The following is a 19,786-nucleotide window of genomic DNA, read 5'->3' as shown; positions in this document are numbered from 1 at the left end:
CTGATAAGTGTGGAGAACAATCTAGTTATGCGTGTGTGGCTGCACCAGTTAGCTGTTCTAATTCATAGTCCTTACAAACGGGTAGTATTTTAGATCACAAGGCTGGAGATAGACCTCAACTGAGACAGAATTTGTGACACAACACAAGCTGTCTGAAATGTATGAGACATGACGATGAATGAGGACATTGATGGCACTGTTTGTACTGTATGCTCAGGAGTGGTTAATGCTGAGGGCGAAAAAGCAGGACAGAAGCGAGCTGGGATGTTCTGTATGCACATAGATGAGGCTAAGTTGTTCAGTATGTAATGTCTGCATTTCAGATGTTCTGTATGTAATGTTGTGGACAGTGCTGAGATCTGTGAGTGGTGCCATCTGTGTTTAATGTTGTGTACAGTGCTGTGGTCTGTACAATAAGAATGGTGGTGGAACGTTCAGTGTAATGATTTTGGTGTTGCAGAGATGTTTAGGGGGTGATGTCAGTGTAAACATGTTCAGTGTTAATATGGGCAGTGTAGAGTGTGATGTTGTGCTGCGCAGATGTTCAGAGGGTGATGACGTGGTGCTACACAGATGTTCAGTGTGATGATGTGTATATTGCTGAACACAGGGGAGAAGCTGAAGATCCTCCATGCTCTGTGTGGGAAGCTGCTGACGCTGGTGTCCACGCGGGACTTCATAGAGGACTGCGCAGACGAGCAGAGGCAGGCCAAGCAGGAGCTGCGTGAACTGAAGGCTGAGCAGCACCGCAGAGAGAGGGAGGAGGCCGCCAACAGGTGCGTACGCGTGCAGTCATACACACGCGTTCACATGCACACGCACTGTGGTTCCAGGAAGGGAATTGGGATGCTGTCGTCCACCAGGGGGCAGCACCGGCCCCACACACAGATATGGCCTCCGCTACAATGCATTGTAATCACTACAGCTGTGGCCCATTACCTAATCACTGGGCTCAATAAAGAGCCTGGTTCACAGGCCTAAAGGGGTGAGAGCTTTGGGAAGCGGTGTTATGGACAAGTGCTATGTGTGGGGTGCAAGTTTTTGTCTGTGGGTTTTTGTTATTACTTTGCATGGGAGGTGTTTGGTTGCCAGATTGGCCTTTTTCCTTGTTTGGTTGAGATTTCTGCTGGGTTGTCATTTTTGGGTAATAAAAGAAAGAAAAGAAAGCAGAAACAGAAAGCCAAACGTTTTTGATGTTTTTCCTATCTGTTCACCTCGTGATCAGTGGCCACCCCCAGCCCTGCATTACAGTGCGCATTCACATGCACACATAGGCATTCACTTACACATTAACGCCTAACTGAGCTGCAGCTTGCGGTGTCATTTCACCGTTGTTTTTTGTATGCTCTAAATTGCAACATACAATAAGTTCAACAGTATGTACAAATTCCAGTGTCGTAAAATGAGCCGAAAAAGCACATTAAGATAACCGTTACGGAAGGTTAGTGTTTGTGTTTCCGCCCGTAGGATTCTGTCTGTTTATTCCAGGAAAAGGTGTGATTCTGCTGGGTAATGTGAGGGTTCAATTCAGGCCTTTTTACGCTTTTGCAGGATTCGTAAGAGGAAGGAGGAGAAGCTGAAAGAGCTGGAGCTGAAACTGAAGGAGAGACATGAGAAGCTGAAAGAGGAGGAAGACAGAAACGGCTCTCAGGAAGCACGGTCCGTGTCACCTACACTTATGTGTCACTCACTCTCTTAGTCAGTCACCACTCTGAGTCACCGAGTCATTTCAAATAGTTCTTCTGTGTTTCCAGGGTACGGGTGTTTTATTACTGCGATCTCATCAGCATATTCATAGCTCTTGCATAACAAATGGATGCACGGTTGGGAATTGATGGTGGAAATATTCAACACTGAAAATGATTGCATTGTCCTGCAGGGAGGCTCCCGAGGAGATGGACACGAGTACGGAAAGCCAGGAGGGACAAACGGAGAATCACAAAAAGGGAGAACAGACGCCTCAGAACAAGGCCAAGAAGAGTAAGGGCCTTCCTTCACCTTGGCATCTCTGTGCCAGTGTATTTAATGAGGGATGTGTATTCCCACTGTCACACTTGCCTTGGATGAAGTACATTTCCAGCTCTATTTCAGGGTGACCAGCAGTCTGACTGTTGCTTTTAGTTAGCATGCCCTGTAAAGGCAGAATGGCTGCTTCTGCAGTCAGCATAGTATGGGCACAGTATAGTTTGTACACTTTACTGTAGGCAACTCTGTTACATCTTTCACTCTTACCTTTCTAATACATTTATTTAATGGGGAAAAACAAAGACAAAGTTCTGGTTCAGGATCAGTTAATAAAGCCTGCTGCAGTTTTGTTCAGAAATTGAAAGTGTAAGCCGAATGGCTTTTCAATTATTGCCATGTGAATTAGCCATTGTGTCAGTGTAGGAAGTTGAGGAAAGTAAAAAATAAAATAAAATGCTTCAGGGCTAGGTAAATTAAATGCTTCCCGTTGTGCCCATGTTTGTAAAATAAGCATTCTGCTTTTTTTCTCCTTTCTTTCTTCTTGGTTCCACCTCAAAACGATTTTCCTAGGGACAGGTTTAACAATGAATCGAGAGAAGCGTACAGAAGGGGAAAACCTGCTAGTCTAGTTACAGTTCTTCATAGGGTCAGGATTTTTGTTTTCTTTTTAAAGTAAAGAGGTGTGCTGATAAAGTGGCTGCTATCGTACTGCAGAATGTTCCTGTATCCTGGCCTGCGAGCTAGTCTCCCCCTGTCTGCAATGCATGAACATAATCATGTGTACATTTTTTTTCTCAAATGCGAGCGTAGCACTGATTTTCTCTGGAGGGATATGCAAGGAATGTTGACCTAGTTGCCTTGCCTGAGATCTAGAGCTGAGCACGTAGGCAGCAGATGGGGGGGAGAAATGATCCTTTGATGGACCGGTGTCCTTTCCAAAGGGATGCCTGTTCGTCTGGGTATTTAACAGGATCAGCTCTTAATAGTCTGCTATTAAACCTAACTGTTTTATATTAGTCCTTTCAGGACTCCTTTCAGGACTAATATAAAATGTCTGCCAACGTTACCTGCAGGTTATGAGGTGTCGTGTCTTTGGGTTGGAATTGTAGTTCAGTGTGATTCAGGCTGTTAAAGCCCCGTCTGTATGTGACTGAGCTGGGGCCTCCTGTTTGTTTGCGTGCTCCCTCCCTCCAGCAGTGAAGGGCAGCAGCGAGAAGGAGAAGCCGGCGGAGGCGCGCGAGCCGGTCAGCTCCGAGGAGCAGCAGCAGCGGGAGCGGGAGCTGCAGGAGCGCATCCAGAGGGCGGCGGCCTGCACCTACATCCTGCCGCTGGGCCGCGACCGCCTCTACCGCCGCTACTGGCTCTTCGGCTCCGCCCCCGGCCTCTTCGTGGAGGAGGACTTCTCCGGCCTCACCGAGGACATGCTGCTGCCCCGGCCCAAGTCCGAGCCCGAGCCCGAGCCCGAGGCCCCGCCCGCCCCCGAGAGCCCGCCCGGGCAGGACGGGTCCGACCCCGACTCCGCCCCCGCCGTCCAGAGCTCCGCCCCTCCCGTCAACCGTCCCAACCTGTGGGCCTTCTACAGAAGCCCCCGGGAGGTGGAGCAGCTGATCGAGGCCCTGAACCCTCGGGGGCACCGCGAGAGCAGCCTCAAGGAGGCGCTGCTGCAGGAGAAGGAGCGCATCAGTCAGCTTCTCGGCTGCTGCCCCGCCCATCGCTTCCACCACCCAGGTGCAGCTCGCTTAGTCCTCTGCCAAAACATGCCGTAGCAACCCTTTTATTGGTGTGATTATTAGCATTATGGGTAGTATGGCTCTTTTCACTTAATTTAATTCTGCTTACTGGTTTGGTATTTTAGTTCTGCTGTGTGGCTCATTATTCTGTCTTAGTGAAGGCTAAACAGACTGCTTACACAGCAAGCTGCATGCATTGAGCCGAACTGGATGTGCGTCATTGCTCTGAACTGTAATAGTGAATGCATTATGGCAGCCCAAAAGCAGCAGGTGATGTACCTACAGCAGGTGTTTCCAAGCTCAAGAGGGGCAAGTAACGACAGGCAGCGCTGCTCCCTGCAATTAGGGGTTGTCCACAGACGCTGATCTCGCTCAGGGTGAAGCCACAAAACCTCATAATCGCCTCCGTTTCAATAGGAGCCGAGTTTTCGCATCCGCAGGGCATGCTGGGATAGCTGGCAACGCGAAGCAAGTGGGCGGAGCTAAGGGGAAGACAGAGAACAATCAGACCTGCCCTATAAACTGTCTTCGGTTTCATTCCCCCCCCCCCCCCCATTGCACATAATTCTCTTAAGGAGGACTTGTTAATTATTGCTCTGGGGGATTTCCAAAATATACATTCGATATACATTTAAGGAACACCGTTTTAAAAATAGAGAACACGCCCACAAGCGGCTGATTGTGGGAGGGGAGAGCGATGCCAGGCGCACTCGGGGAGGGTGTGTGGCTTCACCCTCGGGGCAGAGCGGCGTAATGCTGCGGTGGGGGGGGGGTATGGGAAGGCGGGCCGAACGCCGGGGGAGCTGCTCTCACGCTGGCTTTGCTCCCGTGTGCAGATAAGCCCGAGAGCGAGACCAAAGTGGCCCAGGGGAAGCAGAGGAGCGTCCCCGTCTCTGCCGAGCGCAACATGGAGAACCGGCTCAGAGACCTGCTGCTGGACATAGAGGACCGCATCTACCAGGGAACCCTGGGATCCGTCAAGGTGCGGTCAGCGGCGCACCCCGGCGACTGCCTCAGCGCTCGCTGTGCGAGCTGGAAGCAGAATGATGGCCGTCTCGGACATTGTGCTTTCATAGGACATAAGACAATGATCAGTGTTCCTGCGTAGATTGAGTAAACATAGGCTCACTGAGCCGCAAGATGGAGAATGCAGGCTTACTTTTCTCACATTTATAAATAGAGTAATGTATGCTAGAGTAATGTATGCTGTTGCAACTCAAAGAGTTGGAGGTGTGTCCATTCTATATGGATATTTAAGTTAAGTTCTGATGAGCAGCCCACCAGAATGTGGTACTAGTGATAGGTAAGAATGGAAAATGCTATGTTTAACACAATAGACAGTCTCCAGATGAGTAATACATAATCCTCCTATTGTGGGCAGTGTAAAGTACCCTGTTGCTTTTCAGGATTAAAAATTCTAAAATTAAAAAATTCCAATTGAATAAAATAGGCTTGAACTCATAGGATTTGTTTTCTTTGTTTATGCGTTTAAAAAAAAGATTAATTTGATTGCAGTGTTTTTTAGTCTGGGGATAGGATGTGCATGGGAGACTAGCTCTATTGTACTGTAATGTGAATCAATTTTGTGTAGGTGCTGGAGGGAAAACTGGGTCTTTTGTGAAATGACTCATCTTTTGATGATCTATGCATGATGGTGAGAAAATATGACATCATGCTTGTTTATGGAGGACTGTGTTACTGGCTAAATGAGCATGGTGCATTTAATATTTTTCCACATTAAAAGATGAGTCACTTCAAAACAGATCCTGATGTGTACAGTAAAGCTCTTGATTTGGGACTCCCGGTACTAGTCCAGCTTATGTTGGAAGCTCTCGCGTTTGCAGGTAATGGAGCGAAACGCCTGGAGGGCGGCGCTAGAGAACAGCCACTACGAGCTGCTGGGCCCCGACGTGAAGGAGAACGGGGTGGTGAAAGGGGAGAACGGAGAGGAGGTTGCCATGGAGATCGAGTACAGCCACATCAAGGCCGGGGTGAAAGACAGGTACGCTTACGGTCTCTGTCCAGAGCCTGGTGCCTTTGAGGTTTTTGAGTCATCGGTAATGCGCAGGGTAGTGACCCACCTGCCTGCTCGTGCCCCCCCACCCCCCCACCCCCTTCCTGTTTCCCAGGCTACAGGAGCTGAAGAGCGAGACCCTGAGCGCAGCGTCCACCAGCTCCAGCACCCCCCAGCCCGTCAACAACTCTGTGCATTACCTGGCCCTGGCGCTGGCCCAGATCGAGCAGGGCATCGAGCGCAAGTTCCTCAAGGCCCCCCTGGGTAACGTGGCATCCCCTCCGCTCCTCTCCTGCCCCTGGCTGTTGAGAGAGGGACCCCTTACCAGACTGGGCATATTATTTAAACCACATCACTTTAACGTGTCTGTAAATGACATTGACCACTACTGATTTGCCTACATTGTACAGACACGTTTTGTCACTGTTTAGCTTTAATGCATTTGATTGGCCTGCATTGGCTATATCTCACGGCCCTGGTGACAGTGGAAAGTATAGGGTGCAGTGCGCTTCCATGTCTCATTGTTTGGAAAGAGGGTTTCAAAGGTGCTTTCAGTGGTTTCCCCCAGTAGGGGGAGACAAAACCAAAAGATTATCTCCTTTCTATAAATCTGTGAGTTGTGAATGATGTTGAATTTTACATGGAAGGGGCAGGGGGTTTGTTTTCTGACTGGATTGACATAGTATGTAGAAAATATAGAATAATGGGTTTATCCATTTGGTTTATTTAATAAAAAGTTTAACTTTTTAACTGAGTAAAATTGTCATTTTTTAAAAACAGGAGATGAAGATGGCAGAAAGGACCAGAAAGTAAAGAAGAAGGAAAAGAAAAAAGACGAAGACCAGTCTAGTGAAAAAGATGGTAACCATAACAAACACTTCTGCTTCTCAGTCATTCATTTCAGTAATGATTGATATTGGATGATTACAGGAAATGTTTGAGTCTTCTAAAACTTCAAAAAATGTTAGTTAATGTTCAAGAACTCACTGTCGGCAAAATTGAGATTGTTGGCAGCATGCTACCAAACCCAGCTCTTCTAACTGCTTCCACAAGCTTTAAGATACGGCATTTAGTAGATAAATCAGTGCAGAGCCCCTCTATACATTGCATAAGTTATCTGTGAAGTTTGTGTGTAATGTAATATTCTCTGTTAATGTGATTGTATGGATGTATCCCCTACAGTAGGCATTCAGTTAGGCAGGGATTAGTGATGTATGATTATATGGATGTATCCCCTTCAGTAGACATTCAGTAAGGTGGGGATTAGTGATGTGTGATTGTATGGATGCATCCCTTTCTGTAGACATTCAGTAAGGCGGGGATTAGTGATGTGTGATTGTATGGATGTATCCACGCCAGTAGACATTCAGTAAGGCGGGGATGAGTGCTGTGTGATTGTGTAAAGGTGTTGAGTTCCTGTGAGTGATGAGCACCGTCGCCCCCTGCAGACAGCAGCGAGAGCGGCAGGGCCTGTAAGACGGTGCAGGAGCGCTGGAGGGAGTCGCTGCTGGGCTGCTCCAGCCTGTCCCAGGTCTTCCTGCACCTCTCCACGCTGGAGCGCAGCGTCGTCTGGGCCAAGTCCATCCTCAACGCCCGCTGCAAGGTGTGCCGCAAGAAGGGCGACGCCGAGAACATGATGCTGTGCGACGCCTGCGAGCGCGGACACCACATCCACTGCGTGCGGCCCAAACTCAAGGTACCGCCCGCCGCCCCGCCCGTACTGCGGCTCCGGTCCTCCGCTCCTCCGCAGGCCAAGCCTCTCACCCTCTTACCTCGAGGCCACGCCTCTTACCCACTGAGCTCATACCGTACCTACTGCCAGTCTTACCCGAGACCACACCTCTCTCCTTAAACTGTACCTTTTACCCCTCTTAGCTCATACTGCACCTCTCACCCATTACCTGAGGACCACGCCTCTTACCCACTGAGCTCATACTGTACCTACTGCCCGTCTTGTCTGAGACCACACCTCTCACCTCAAACTGTACCTTTTACCCCTCTTAGCTCATACTGCATCTCTCACCCATTACCTGAGGACCACGCCTTTTATCCTCTTACCTCAATGCCGCGCCCCTTACCCACTGACCTCATACCACGCTTACTGCCCGTTTGGCCTGAGACCACACCTCTTTTCTCAAACTGTACCAGTTACCCCTCTTACTCCATTCTGTATCTCACCCATTGCCTGAGGCCACATCTCTGACACACTTACTTCATGCTGGAGCCGCTTCCCCTGCCACCAACCCCACATGGCTCTCTCTATATAGCTGCCACAGTTACACTGTCACACTCACAGGCCAGGGGTTAAGTTAGGATTAATCCACCGTATAGAGCATTGAAACCCTCTAACACACGTGGTGGATTAACCCTAGCCTGACTCCAGGCCTGTGAGTGTGAGAGCGTAGCAGCAGCAGCTCCGTGACGGGCCCCCTGTCTGTGCTGACCCTCCCCAGGCCGTGCCCTCTGAGGAGTGGTTCTGCCCCGAGTGCCGGCCCAAGCAGCGCTCCCGCCGCCTCAGCTCCCGCCAGCGCTCCTCCATCGACTCCGAGGAGGAGCTGGAGTCCGAGGACCAGGAGGAGGAGGAGGAGGACGACGAGTCCGAAGAGGAAGAGGACGACTCGGAAGAGGAGGAGGAGTCTGAAGAGGAGGAGGAGGAGGAGGAAGAAGAGGAGCAGGAAAGGTAGGCAAAAAGAGAATTGAAAATACACACAAACATGAAGACAGCTTTTGCGGTCTCTTAATTTAATGTACTGTAATTGAAATGTAATTATTTCTTTGCTTCAAATCAGTCCTGTGAAGAGCCAGGCAATTAAGGGGGCATGTGGTCAAACCACGGCTTCACTTCCGGTCTCAGACATCGTTGTCTTGGTCTGGATTTGATGCTGAATGTGTATCATCGTGTGGGTCACTTACTGAAATGTATGCAAGTAAAAAAAAAAATTTTTTTTAAGTATCTGGTTGAAGGCTTCTGCCACAGAAATGCACTTCTGTATTTTTTATTAAATGAACAACCAGCAGCCAGTGCAGCAGTGACAGTTGGAAATGCGTGCACGGTGCCCATTGTTGACCGCCCTCTCTGACCCCTCCAGCCCTCCTAAGAAGGGCCGCGCCGCGGTCAAGCTGCCCCTGACCAATAAGGGAGGCCGGGCGTCGGCCAGGCCCCCCGCCCCCCGCCAGACGGACTCGGGCCGCTCCACCCCCCGCAGCCAGCCGGCCGCCTCCAAGCAGAGCCTGTCCGCCGGGAAGGCCGGCGCCAAAGGCTCGGGGAAGAAGGCGGGCCCCTCCCCCGCGGCCAGGGCCCCGCCCCGCGCCGGCTCCCGCTCCAGCGCCCGGCTCAGCCAGGAGGTGCAGTCCGCCAACGGCTCCTTCACGTCCAAGCCCGCCGCCAGCCCGTCCGCCGCGCCCTCCCCCCAGGACAGACAGACGGACGCTCGGAAACGACCTCTCGCAGGTGAGCAGCACTGACGCAGCTCCTCAGGCCCTCAGTGAATTTATAATCCCCGAAACTTTGGAGATGTTATTCTACTGTGTACTTCGGGAAGTGCACATCTGTTAAAGTACATGGACACTTAGATAATTGGATTGAACAAGCACCAGCATGTGCACCCTGTCCCTTCAGACACTGCCCACGGTGTGCGCTGGTGCGGTCCAGATTCGATCCGAGGCTCATCCGCGCACCACAGCACGGTGCCCTAACCGAATGAACCCCCCAGCAGCCTCAAAAACGTTAGCGTATTAACACGTTTGTAATTCTACCAGCTGTCAGCCCAACCCTGATATTTCGCATTGCTGGGTATTCGATACGACTGAGTGATTTGGCAGCTCCCTCAAGGTTGAGAGTGCTATTATTTTACTACTACTAGACTCAGCAGTCGTGCAATAAAATATCCCTATATTTGCCTGTTCCTTTTTTTTCTACAACAGTGTAGCCAAGTAGTTTACTTACTGAACAGTAGGAGCAAAACACGTGAGATACGTTTGTGTTTATCTGTTTTCCCCATATTGGAATCTCCAATGTGCACTTCTGTGAAGATTCTTTCTTTCTGTACTGATGAGCGCAGTGATAATCCTGATTTGAGACTACTGTATTCATTTAATACGAAGCTAATTTAATATGAATCCAGTTCTCTACCACATATTTTAAAGTGTCATTTGAGTGGGTTTCCTCTTACTGCCATATATATTTTGCTTTAAATCCCAAACTATTGAATCACATCTTTCAAAGCCCCCGTGAAGCTGTGGTTGATTGGTTCTGAACAGTGTCCCGTGTCCTGTCCCTCGTTCAGAAGTGTCTCCCAAAGCCAAGGTGGTTCTGAGCGCGCCCAGCAGCTCGTCCAATCGCCGAAGCTCGGGGCGGAACCAGGGGGTGCACGAGCTGTCAGCCTGCGAGCAGCTGACCGTGGAGCTGGTCAGACACGAGGACAGCTGGCCCTTCAAGAAGCTCGTGTCCAGAACACAGGTAGCGTGCATGTCCAGGAGATGGTGAAATGGACATCCAGTCACGCGTTTATACATGCACACACAAGCTTACTCGTACCCTCACACTCCAAATACTTACTCACTTATGTACTCACTCACACACATTCGCTCAATTGCATTACTCGCTCGTACATACATACATACACAAATTCACTCAATCACATTGCTCACTCATACATACACACACATGCACTTACAAATGCATAAATCAGTTTTTCCCCACGCATGTACACTGTGTTAGATGCTTTCTCATACACATGCATGTTCACACACCTGCAGGCACATGCTTACTGAGTGTCTCCGATGCATGCAGAAACACACTTTTATACTTACTCATACATCCCATTGCTCTCACTCAGACACACACTCACGCACACGAGTTCCATTCATTCACTAAAAGCAAGCGTGCACAGGGCCGGTGTAACACTGACCGGCACTTATTCACACACAAATGCTTTGAAAATGTGAATTGAGCCTGTTCTCCATGTGCTTGTGCTCTCAGGTGCCAGACTACTATGACATCATCAAAAAGCCAATGGCTTTGAGTATAATCAGGGAAAAAGTCAACAACTGTGAATATAAAACTACCGGTAAGTTCCTCTTGATTTCTTCCTTTGTTTTTTTATTTAGATTTTTTTTGTTTTCTTTTCATTTATAATCAATTTAAAGTATAGTTTAGTGATTATTTCATTTTAATAGCATCTGGCAAATGTGTTTGTTTTTAAAAGATGAAAGTAATGCCCCATCTGTTCGCTTTAGCAAGAAATGGGTTTTCAATGTGCGTGAAAGCGTAATGATTTTTTAATGTGCAGCTGGGCCTTCCCTATAAAATAGCATCAAACATTTTTGTTGTAAACATCGCATTTTAGATATTTTAACTCTCCCTAATGCATATCCATTTCCATCATGTCCAAAACTTATTATTACTTAACAATATTAATAGAAACACCAGGAATGTGTACAACATGTATATTCAGAAACATTTTCTAAAAACTTTTGAGTCATTTTACACTGTGTAGTCTGTCTTCACATGTTGAGTGCAAATGATCAAAGATTAAGGTATTAGAGTGCCCTGGCAGTTAGTAGATCATACTAAAATGCGTCTTTGCCTTTCCTTTTCCCAGCTGAGTTCATCGCGGACGTGGAGCTGATGTTCACCAACTGTTTAGTGTACAACCCGCGCAGCACGAACGAGGCCAAGGCCGGCGTGCGGCTCCAGGCCTTCTTCCACAGCGAGGCCCAGAAACTGGGCCTCCCCGTCCCGCCGGCCAGCGACCTGAGCAACCCCCCCCAGAAACGCCCCAGAATGTAACCCGGCCCGCTCCCCACGGACTCGCAGGGAAAGGCACACGCATGCCAGCCACACAAATACAAAGGGGCCTTTTCACCAAACGGGCTCTGGGGTACCCCTCTGAAAAGCAAAGAACAGAGGAGGGGGTGGGGGGGGCGGGGGGAAATCATGACTCTTCCAGGATTCGACCACTAGCCGTGGAAAAAGAAAAACTGCACTGTAAAAACATACTGCTAGTCCTTCTCGTTCAGAATCACTCAGGACAAAATCATTGTGAAATTCTTTTGTTTTTGTGTTAGCAGTGCATTTATTTTGTATATTTGGTTGAAATTCTAGACTACTTTTTGTACAAACTTTAATCCTCTGACTTTGTCCATTACTTTGCTAAATTAAGTATCGCAGCTTGAAGGACCCTTAGCATTTAGGAGTGTTCCACATAGTACTGAACTAATAGTAATAACAATTAACTTGATATTTTCTGGTTCCTTTTTTCAGTGCAACACTACATAGGAACCAAAATCAACTTTCTCTCAGTTCAAACCTTTCAAAACTGGGGTAGATATTTATTTAGTTGAAAATAATTTTGAGTTTGAATACTTGTTGTTGGTATTTATAAGAATGTTGCTATAGAACGCATTTTTGTCTCTTCTATTTGTATTTGTAAAGAATTAAATCAGTTTTCTACTGAAGCAATAGAAAGCTGTCTGAAGCATTGGGTTTGACGGTGAACGTTTTCTGTTGTTGTTTTACCGTATCCTGTACTACTTTGTACCTTCTATCCTGTACATTTTTCTACATGTAAAAATAAAATGACTTTGTTAAATGTGGTGATCCTCCTATCTCAAAAACTGAATGTTTTTTTGAATGAAGAATTGTTCTGAAAGAATGCAATTTCAGTATTTAGAGAAATGCCGGGCGCTGGGTTTTTAATTAAGTGTTTTACTTCCCTGCTAATAAGAAATTACAAATACCATGCTAAATACCTTTTTTGGTCCATCCATTTCAGTTAAATCCATAATTGGGTATTAGTGCAGTTTAATTTCCAAATTCACAGCAACAAGTCCATTTTCCAGCTACATCTTAAATAGAAGAAAGGTTATTTTATTAAAACAAACACGTTTTCACAATAGGTAATGTTCTCCTTTCCATGCATCTTGATAATTAAGTAATATCAGATTCCCTTATTTTCTGTGGTTGACTGCAAATTCTATGTAAACATTCCTATACTATGAAGAAATCTGAAATGGAAGCTGTGTATTTCCTCGTGGTTGTTGAGATGTAGGTATAAAATGTAGGCCCAAAATTACAATCGTCATGTATTGCTTCATTATAAGTCCTATATCAACTACCAACTCTGTATCAGATAGCAATTCACACAAATCCCTAATCACTGGGCTAATTGAACATATTCTTGTCCAGTGATTTCCTTTAACCTTAATAAACTGCATTAGGCTACATACCTTACGGATAATGCGTATCGTGGCCATTTCATTGTATGTAGTACGCCATCGTATATTTCAACAGCCAGCTTTTAGTATTTACTTTTTTCCTAGCTGGAAACATTTGGTCTTATATAGTCAAAATTTTGGCTTTGGATCTCACGCCCCCTAGTGTTGAAAGTGCGCTCCGTCAATATGTTCACCTACGCTACACCTGTTTTATTGAATGTCTAATGGGAAGAATTTAACGGAATATGAAATGTCATATACGAACTATATACCAATATCTTTTCGAATGTCATAAGGTTCTAGTAGTGTGGTCACGTGGTGCTGAAAGGCTTTCCTTTAATTACTTCGACCTTCTGTTAGCCTATTTATGAGCCGTCGGTGTTTTCTGAGACAACGAATTTTGTATTCCCTAAAATGTTTGGGCCTGAAAATATAGCAGCACACCGCAGTTGCTGTTTGGAACCCAAAAAAGAACTTCGTTCTTTCGAATAGCTGAGGAACTGTTACCTAACTGTTTGAAGTTAACTGGGACTAAACGGTGTAAAGCACTGGTAAACTAGAGATGCGTCTCAAAATTTTTTGGCTAAATCATGAAGTGATTTTTGCAGTCCGCTTAATCAAGTGTGCATTGTATTCCTTTATTAAAAAGTACCAATAGAACTCGTGTTAAGATAAATTCCACAACAAAGCACGTTGAAAACCTCAAACTGATATAACACTTCCAAGGGATGCAGTCTGCTAGTCAGTCATATAAATCAGGTTATTAGATACAAGCCCGTTCTAGGCAAATGCTAATAAAACTGCTAATAAAGAAGTAAAGCGGTCATGCTGCCCACAACTTACCAAAATGTTGCATTATATAAATGTACATTTAATTCCTTGATTCGAGAACGCTCAGTTTTTTAAATACCAGTGCCTCTTGCGATTGTCAGTGACAGTGGGACACAAGCATTGTGAGAATGTCCGAAACTGTTTTCCCTGCCAATCCCGTTACTGCTCCCGCCTGTCGCAACTACAGTGGTCGCTGCGCGCTTTCCTCTCTCTCTCTCGCTCGCTCGCTCGCTCTCTCTCTCTCTCTCTCGCTCGGATAGCAGTACCCGGTGAAATTTCACGCAACCATCTGCAAACTCCGCCGACCCGATCACCAGACAACATGGTAAGCCTCGCTGTCTCTCCTGGAGGCGAACTGCCAGATATTCGTAGCTTTTATTAACTCTTTGCCTACCGATTTTTCTAACTCCTGTTGAATGTGTGAATTAATGGGCGTCCGTTTAACGTATTGATGTGGTCAACGGGTGGGCCAGTTTGTTTTAGAAGTCATAAAAATGACTCGAAGTGGACTTACTGAGTTTAGCGTTCCGACTCTATAGCATAGGCCCTGGAGCCCAAGGCAGCCATTTTAACCTAATTTTAGCCGCAGTGACCGGCAGCTGAGTAGCGTTAATCAATTCCTCTCATTTATTTTTGGAAAAATAGTGTGCAATTAATCTAAATAGTGGATTAATTCATTAAAGAAAATTAAAACGAAGTGATCACGGTTATAATACGGTTGTGGCACGTTAGACAACTTGTCATGCTAGTGGTGTACCGTACTGGGCAGTAATGCGGATTTCCCAGCATGATGACGGGGGCAGTTTCTTGGTGGAATAACGGAACAGGGCGTCGTGATTTATCGTATGTTACCTATTGATATTAGTCCTATACAGTACTATTTATAAAAATAAATAAGTAATTAATTTCTTTATTTTTCCTGGTACATGGTATGACATTTCAAGCGATTGCTAAACATCAGTAGTTATATAGTTCAATACTAGCTAGCTAGGTAGCTTAGCTGAGTCAACTGGTGTTTCGCTTGCTTAATGCTAACTGGCTAGTTAGCTAGCCTAAGTTACACGTAGGCGCAACTAGCCCAGCTGAAATTTGGCAGTTGTGTGATTTACTAGTTTTCCAGTGTTCATATTTACTACAAAACTTGCAAGCAAGCTATTTATTTATATAAGTGTCAACTGAAAACTCTTCTGTTTTGTTGACCACAAATGTAGAGCTTACATTATAAGTTCATAAATTCGCAATGCAGCGTTAAATTAGGCTATAATGGAACAAAACATTAAAACAGCTTATACTATTTAGGGAGATGTAAACCGACGTGAGTGCCCATAGCTTACCAGTTAGATGAAAGTCCTGAAGCGTGCATGAATATTAGAAACTAGTCATTTTTTCAACTCGACTTAATGTACTTTTTTAATGTACTTTTTTGTAATGTGATATAACGGCACTTTTTAAATGGCTGGGACTTGTCAGATGTTAACACTCTTGCTGTAATAAGCACAAACCAGTCGAGTGTGAAGAATAACATGGGGGACTGTTTGAATTGCAGATAAGGCTTCAGGTCTGCTGGTCATTTTGTTGGTTGATCTTTATTCTGTGCTACGAAGTACCATCAGGGGCACCTCTTGTAGCAACAGGAGAGAGGCTTCATGAACCCCATTATGGGTAGATCTAGTTTGTACCCTTGTAAACAGATTAATGTGGGCAAACAGAAAAAATCACTGCAACAGATCAGTATGATTTGTTCAAATCATTAAGTGACCAAAACCCCCTTCGCCCCAACCTCCACAGGCCTCCGGCGTCACAGTCAATGAAGAAGTTATCAAGGTCTTCAATGACATGAAGGTGCGCAAGTCGTCATCTTCCGATGAAGTGAAGAAGCGCAAGAAGGCGGTTCTGTTCTGCCTGAGCGACGACAAGAAAAAGATCATCGTGGAGGAGGGCAAGCAGATCTTGGTGGGCGACATTGGGGAGTCCGTGGATGACCCCTACGCCTGCTTCGTCAAGCTCCTACCTCTTAATGACTGCCGGTACGGCTTGTACGACGCCACATACGAAACAAAAGAATCCAAGAAAGAAGATCTGGTGTTTGTATTTTGGTACGTATCTCCTTAAACTGAAAGCTAAATGTTAAGATTTTTGCAGGTGACCCGAAGAGCTTTCAGCTGCCTCTTCCATGGAGAGTTTCAGTGTCTTGGGTTTATTTATTCTTCCTGCCTTTCACAGGGCGCCAGAAGGAGCTCCTCTAAAAAGCAAGATGATCTACGCCAGCTCTAAAGATGCCATCAAAAAGAAATTCACAGGTAAATGATATTGACAACTGGCACCCCCACTTTGCCAAACACAGAAATGCCAGAGTAAACGGTGTGCTCAGTGACATCACCACTTATGCGTCTTATGTTTTGAATTTAATAAAGTAACAGCAGCTATGCTTGGAGAACATAATTTTAGTTTTTTTTTAGTCTTTTTGTCATTTTTTTTAATGACATGTTTGGCGAACCAAACATAAATATGGCGTAAAATAATGTTTTTCAGAGCATAATAAATCTGTTTTGTATACCTGTTTACTGAATGGGTTGGTGGGGTGGAGGTGTGGTGTGACTTGCTGATTTGAACAAATCATACTGTTCTGTGGAGATGGAAAGCAAAGACCTTTGGAAGGAGAGTGATTAATAGCACTTGGTAACTACCTGTAAGGTTCAGGACGGTTCACTTTCCCGTCATTTGGTATATCTGCGGCAGGCTGTAACCTGCAGTACAACACCATTCACATAAACGTTCCAGAATGCATGAATCAGTAGAACTGTGGAGATGAAAGAGTCTGTTTTCTGATTAAACGAGTCTATTCGTTCGGGATCCTGGAAGTTAACAAACCTACCGAAGAGTGGGTACTGAACGAGAAGAGGTTCTCACAGATTTTCTTTTTATTTTTTGCAGGTATTAAGCATGAATGGCAAGTTAACGGTTTAGACGACATTCAGGACCGCACCACCCTGGCAGACAAGTTGGGAGGCAATGTTGTGGTATCGCTGGAAGGGAGACCATTGTAAACTGACATGTGCCACCTGGATCCTAGACGCTTTCATCTTAGCAGCTCTGTTGATACCATTTGAACCTATTGGATTAGTTTTAGTTTTTTTTGTTGTTCTTTTATTTTGTTTTCTTTCCCCCAAATGAAGGAGGTCTCATTAATGAATCCAAAAAAAAAATCCTACCAGTTATTGCCGGTCGACTCTTTTCCAAAATCCTGGTGGGTTTGCTAAAATGTAGAACCTGGAGGAATGCTTTCACGTCATGCTTTTGCCAAACAAAACAACTCCTGAATACTCTACTACTCCTTCCAATCGAAGAAGAACTATGAACCTCACACACGTGAAAAGATGGCGTTGCCTGCATTCCTTATCACAGACACAGCAACAGTTTAATGTTGAGTAGCTTAGAGCGAAGTGAGTAAGCTTTCTTTGAATGTCCTGGCAGTTGTGTCCACTGTCCTGGCATTAGCCAATATCCAGTATAAACAATTTGCACTCCGTCGAGTTTTTCCATGGGGCCGATAACCGTTCCATCTCGTTAGCCTGGGTATTTGACATGGCGCGACACATTTTACACTATGCATACAAAGCACTTTTTGTCTATTGTTTTGGTTTAGACACTACAAGTAAAGAGCAAACAAAAGGAGGACGGAATGCCTATTGAATGTGTTCATTTGTGTCACCTAGGAAGTGAAGTTACCTCAGTTTTTATTCCTGTATAGCATATGGGAAAGGAAAGACAAAAGAGTATTTAATTGTTCCGTTGCCTTCTTGTTTTCACTCAAACGTACCGTACACCGCTGAATTAACAGAAGAGGTGCTGCTTGCATTTTTGCAACACTAAAAGAGAATCCACACTATCAGTCAAGATGGCAATATCTGTGTGAACGGAGCCTTAAGTGGAATATTGTTTTTGAGATCGGTGAAGTCGCCACTTTGCAATAAATCTTGCGACTGATGATTGCTGGGCGTCTTTTTTTTCTTCACTCAAAAGCTGCTTTTTGCTGTTTGCTTCAAGGCTGGGACATTTCTATGGTTCAGCTTGCACTCCGATAGAGGGCAAAACCAGAGTCATGCATGGTGCTGAGATATTGACAGCAGGTGGACGTATCAAGTCGGATTGTCCGGTGGATAAGTATCATGTGATCCCGCTGAACTTCTTCAGCATTGGTGCCAGCAACTGTCAGCTACCAGATTTTGAAATTTGGTGGTTAAAAAAGTTTTAATTGGCCATCGATTGAATGTTGATCGAGGGATAACTTTTGTATGAGGTGGGTGGCTGTGCATGTGTATCAGTTGTATATTTTCATGTCCAATTCAAATGTTCAAGTGGAGTCCGGTAATCGAGAAGGCCGGGCTTCAACAGAGCAGGTTTATCTTTTTGAGTGTCATAAAAATGCATCCTTTAATAATACAAATACGTAAAAATTATAGGAACAAAAATCTTAGTTTTTTGTTCCTATAATTTAGTTCTAATGTTCTCATATATTCAGAGGATATTAGACTAGCTCTGTGAAACCCGAAGCTCTGACAGAATTGCACACTCGGTCATTTGTCTTATCAGAATTATTATGTCTCAGGGCAAATCCATATCTATCTAGTAGTTGTATATGCATGTGAACATATATATATATAGCTACTAGATAGGTTATAGCATTCCAATATGGTGTACACTATTGGAATGTTGCCTGGATTAGAATTTATACTCTCAGAAAGTATTCCTGTAGTTCTTAATTTAAAATAGCGATTCTGTCAAACCTTGCGGTCTCGACCTGCGATATAGATGTAGGATTTTCTGGTCGTAGTTTTACAGCAGATTACCCCTCATCAAGAGCTATTCTCGAATCCCGCTCCTGCCCTTTCGGGTGTCCGGCACTACTCCGTGAGACGACAGATTAGGACTCGAGCCCGTCTTCGTCAGAGCGGGCAGCTTGTCCGGAGGGCGTGAAAGTTTCAATGAACGTGCGCGTCGGCCTCCCGTGTCCGGGCCGGGGCGAGGGTTTCTATGAAAGCGGCTTGTCTTTCAGCGGAGCCGGGGGAGCTGGGCCCGGGGCCAGGGCCTGCCGCTTCGCCCCGGAGAACCTGATCCCCGCGGCAGCGAGCAGCCCTCCGCCGGCCCGAGCTATTTATGGCCAGCGCATGCTTTTGTGTCTTGTCATCGTTGTCCACAAATGGCAAAACTGGACGCGTTTCCAGCGCCGCGCGGAGGGGAAGCCCCCGCCGGGCGGACGGAGCAGCCGCCACAAAGAATGTTTTTCACACTTTGGGGAAGAGAAGAAGGACGGGGTGAAAACAAACAGAGACGCGTACACCTCCCCTAGTGAAACGAATCCTTTAGAAGACGAGGACGTTTTACGGAACAACAGAACTCGCTAATACCAAACTATGTCGACCCGGCACACGTTTTTCAGAAATGTCTCACGTTTGCAGTGTGTTCCTCCCGAAAGATTCATTCTCAAACCCTGCTTTAACACCTAGTGTCTTTGCGTCAAAACAAATAAAACTTTTCCCCGTGGAAAATGAATTTTGGGTTTGGAACTGCCATCCTCACAGTCCAAGGTGTAAAAAGCAGTTCTGTGGGATTTGTGGGTTTATGCTTTGGTCAAAAAGCTGATCCTCTTCACTTCTGCTCTTGTATTTTTTACTTTTCATAAGGGAATAATGGTCAAGTAAGGATTTAAGGGATTTTCAGCACAGCAGTTGGTTTATGGTATGGGAGACTAATGATTGTAATGATGACTGCTGTATGAGTCATGGGGGAAATGGGGGGGGGGACGGGGGACGGCATGCTTGTGTGTCTTTGTATGGTTCTGTTGGTTACCATCCAGATGAATAGCATTTGTCTGATCCGCTTTGTGGATTTGAAACATGCCTCTCCCCCACACTGTACGGACGGCATCATACGCCATCATACGCCATTTGCAGTGACACAGAGACCGGGGGGAAACACGGGTACGCGCGAACAGCCACGTGGGCGGAATGTTTTTGTACCGCTCAAG

General features: G+C 45.9%; 2 protein-coding genes across 5 annotated transcripts in view; both read left to right on the top strand.

The window, feature by feature from the left end:
- baz1a (bromodomain adjacent to zinc finger domain, 1A) overlaps positions 1-12,310 on the top strand; it is a 31,730-nt gene extending 19,420 nt beyond the window's left edge. For 2 of the 3 annotated variants that reach the window (XM_035419434.1, XM_035419442.1), the window contains exons 15-28: positions 611-776; positions 1,552-1,659; positions 1,880-1,980; positions 3,160-3,693; positions 4,532-4,677; positions 5,540-5,697; positions 5,825-5,973; positions 6,490-6,570; positions 7,158-7,405; positions 8,163-8,389; positions 8,799-9,160; positions 9,996-10,168; positions 10,691-10,778; positions 11,313-12,310. In XM_035419434.1, the coding sequence (XP_035275325.1) occupies positions 611-776; positions 1,552-1,659; positions 1,880-1,980; positions 3,160-3,693; positions 4,532-4,677; positions 5,540-5,697; positions 5,825-5,973; positions 6,490-6,570; positions 7,158-7,405; positions 8,163-8,389; positions 8,799-9,160; positions 9,996-10,168; positions 10,691-10,778; positions 11,313-11,500 (2,729 nt within the window). In that variant the 3' untranslated portion in view covers positions 11,501-12,310. The remainder of the gene's footprint in view (positions 1-610; positions 777-1,551; positions 1,660-1,879; positions 1,981-3,159; positions 3,694-4,531; positions 4,678-5,539; positions 5,698-5,824; positions 5,974-6,489; positions 6,571-7,157; positions 7,406-8,162; positions 8,390-8,798; positions 9,161-9,995; positions 10,169-10,690; positions 10,779-11,312) is intronic. The other variant, XM_035419444.1, reaches the window with a different exon arrangement.
- A 1,576-nt stretch (positions 12,311-13,886) lies between these two features.
- cfl2 (cofilin 2 (muscle)) lies at positions 13,887-17,750 on the top strand. 2 transcript variants are annotated; one of them, XM_035419459.1, is made up of 4 exons: positions 13,887-14,083; positions 15,547-15,854; positions 15,982-16,058; positions 16,693-17,750. In XM_035419459.1, the coding sequence occupies exons 1-4, from the start codon at positions 14,081-14,083 to the stop codon at positions 16,803-16,805; spliced, it is 501 nt and encodes a 166-aa protein (XP_035275350.1). In that variant the 5' UTR covers positions 13,887-14,080; the 3' UTR covers positions 16,806-17,750. The 2 variants fall into 2 exon arrangements, with proteins under 2 accessions (XP_035275350.1, XP_035275356.1); XM_035419465.1 differs by lacking the exon at positions 13,887-14,083 and adding an exon at positions 14,448-14,601.
- Positions 17,751-19,786: the final 2,036 nt, after the last annotated feature.

This window comes from Anguilla anguilla, chromosome 1 (assembly GCF_013347855.1).
Source record: "Anguilla anguilla isolate fAngAng1 chromosome 1, fAngAng1.pri, whole genome shotgun sequence".
Classification (NCBI taxonomy): Eukaryota; Metazoa; Chordata; class Actinopteri; order Anguilliformes; family Anguillidae; genus Anguilla; species Anguilla anguilla.
This window is presented reverse-complemented; position numbering and strand designations above follow the sequence as displayed.